This window comes from Sprattus sprattus, assembly GCF_963457725.1.
Source record: "Sprattus sprattus genome assembly, chromosome: 3".
NCBI classification, from domain to species: Eukaryota; Metazoa; Chordata; class Actinopteri; order Clupeiformes; family Clupeidae; genus Sprattus; species Sprattus sprattus.
Window position 1 is genome coordinate 54,532,869 of NC_137922.1, and position 1,929 is coordinate 54,534,797.

Sequence of the window (1,929 nt, forward strand, 5' to 3'; positions counted from 1 at the left end):
AGAGACAGAGACAGAGACAGAGACAGAGACAGAGACAGGGACAGGGACAGAGACAGAGACAGAGACAGAGACAGAGACAGAGACAGAGACAGAGACAGGGACAGGGACAGAGATAGGCAGGATAGCCAGATGAGAAGAGACAAAAAAAGAATGACAGAGAAAGGAAGAGAGAAAGAGAGAGACAGAGGGAAAGAAAATAATCATTATCATTAGCAAGAGTAATTCTTCGACAGACACCGTTAGATCGGGCCATATATCCTCCGCTTCACCTGGAAGCTGTGGGCACGTGATGAATAACAACAGAAGTATATCACCTCACGAAACAAATAAGGGAAACACATCCCTTGCCTTGACAAACACAATGCTTCTGTGAATTCATTCTTACAGAGACCTTTAGTCTCAGAAAAGGGGATGCTGTAGCAAAAAAAACAACACATTAGCTGTGGCCTATTCATTTCTACACTTTAGTTCATATATGAAACATAAAATTACTTTGTTGTTATGTTCCTGAGCAACATTTACAGCGTATCAGCTAAATCAAGCATTTGTTAATGAATAATAAAGAACATTTTGTATTGCATCCAGGTATTTTGCTGCACCCATGAGTAGCCTGGGTGTCAAATGTGCAAAAACGATAACATATGAGTGTTTTTTGCCGAAACGCAACTCACCGGTCCATAACTCCAGTGTTGACCGTAACTGAATGCGTCGGTCGGGACAAGACTTCACTAAACACCGGGGATTCGAACTCTCAGCGCGTGCACGCCCCCTTTCCGCTGAAGACTTCCTGAATATGAGTATGCAGAAAGGTCTCTAAACTGAGGGCTATTAGTCGAAATGATTAGCTCCGACAAATGTGAAAAACTTTCCCCCTCTGTGTCCTACTTTGTGTATGTGGTCATACGAAGCGTATCACGCGTTGCCTAATATGGATTCAGACGAGTATAGTGCCCCTGCAGTTGCCGTAGATCAGGCTACTCTTTAGCACGTCGGTGACCACATGGGGTGCGTAGAAGTGACACTCATTGACCATAACGTAGAGTTCAGGTACTATGTTGCTGAGGTGGCACTTGGCCAGTCACTACAAGATTGGGCAAGCTTTAATTCATTGTATGAATTTTTTTTGAATAGCATACGCAATTAAAGACAAATGGAACGGTGTCTTGACGTTCTCATTCTGCAAAGGATTTTCTGCATTTGCAAATACCATGCGTAGGCGTGTTGTACATGAACTGCGCTATGCGTCTGTTTTGAATTGTTTCCGATACATAACTTGTAAACTTCAAAATGTGCGCTGTTCATCAGAGTTGGGAAGGCTCAATTATCCACGAGATGGCGTAGCTCTATACTGAAGATCTTTCCATGTAGACGAGTCATTCGGCGCATCCAATGGTTGAGCATTACCATCCTCAATGAGTAGGCCTGTTAAAAAAATCGCACACTTCAAAATGTGCGCTGTTCATCAGAGTTGGGAAGGCTCAATTATCCACGAGATGGCGTAGCTCTATACTGAAGCTGTTTCCATGTAGACGAGTCATTCAGCGCATCCATCCAATGGTTGAACCTTACCATCCTCAATGAGTAGGCCTGTTTAAAGATACTGAATGCAGAACAATCTTTGATGTAGTGAGTGAGTGCTGGGCTGGAGCTGATGGAGAACGCGTGTGCTATCGACACTCTGAGCATATCCAGCGGGAGTACGGAGGCGTCACTAGAAACGGTTGCTAATTAAACCCCAGTGCTTCTGGGGAGACGCGGGGATGTGTGTGGCTATATCTGAGTTTGTGTGGGTTTCTGACGTGTGTGTGTGTGTGTGTGTGTGTGTGTGTGTGTGTGTGTGTTTGTGTGTGTGTGTGTGTGTTTGTGTGTCTGTGTTTACACAGTGATATGAAATATTTTCTCCCGCAGAGCACGCTCAAAGCATATTAT

General features: G+C 44.2%; 1 protein-coding gene across 1 annotated transcript in view; it reads right to left on the minus strand.

Moving 5' to 3' along the window:
* Positions 1–962, minus strand: part of adprh (ADP-ribosylarginine hydrolase) — an 11,422-nt gene extending 10,460 nt beyond the window's left edge. Inside the window, exon 1 of the mRNA XM_080833819.1 lies at positions 672–962. Coding sequence (XP_080689945.1) covers positions 672–679 — 8 coding nt within the window. The 5' untranslated portion in view covers positions 680–962. The remainder of the gene's footprint in view (positions 1–671) is intronic.
* Between the last annotated feature and the right edge of the window lie 967 nt (positions 963–1,929).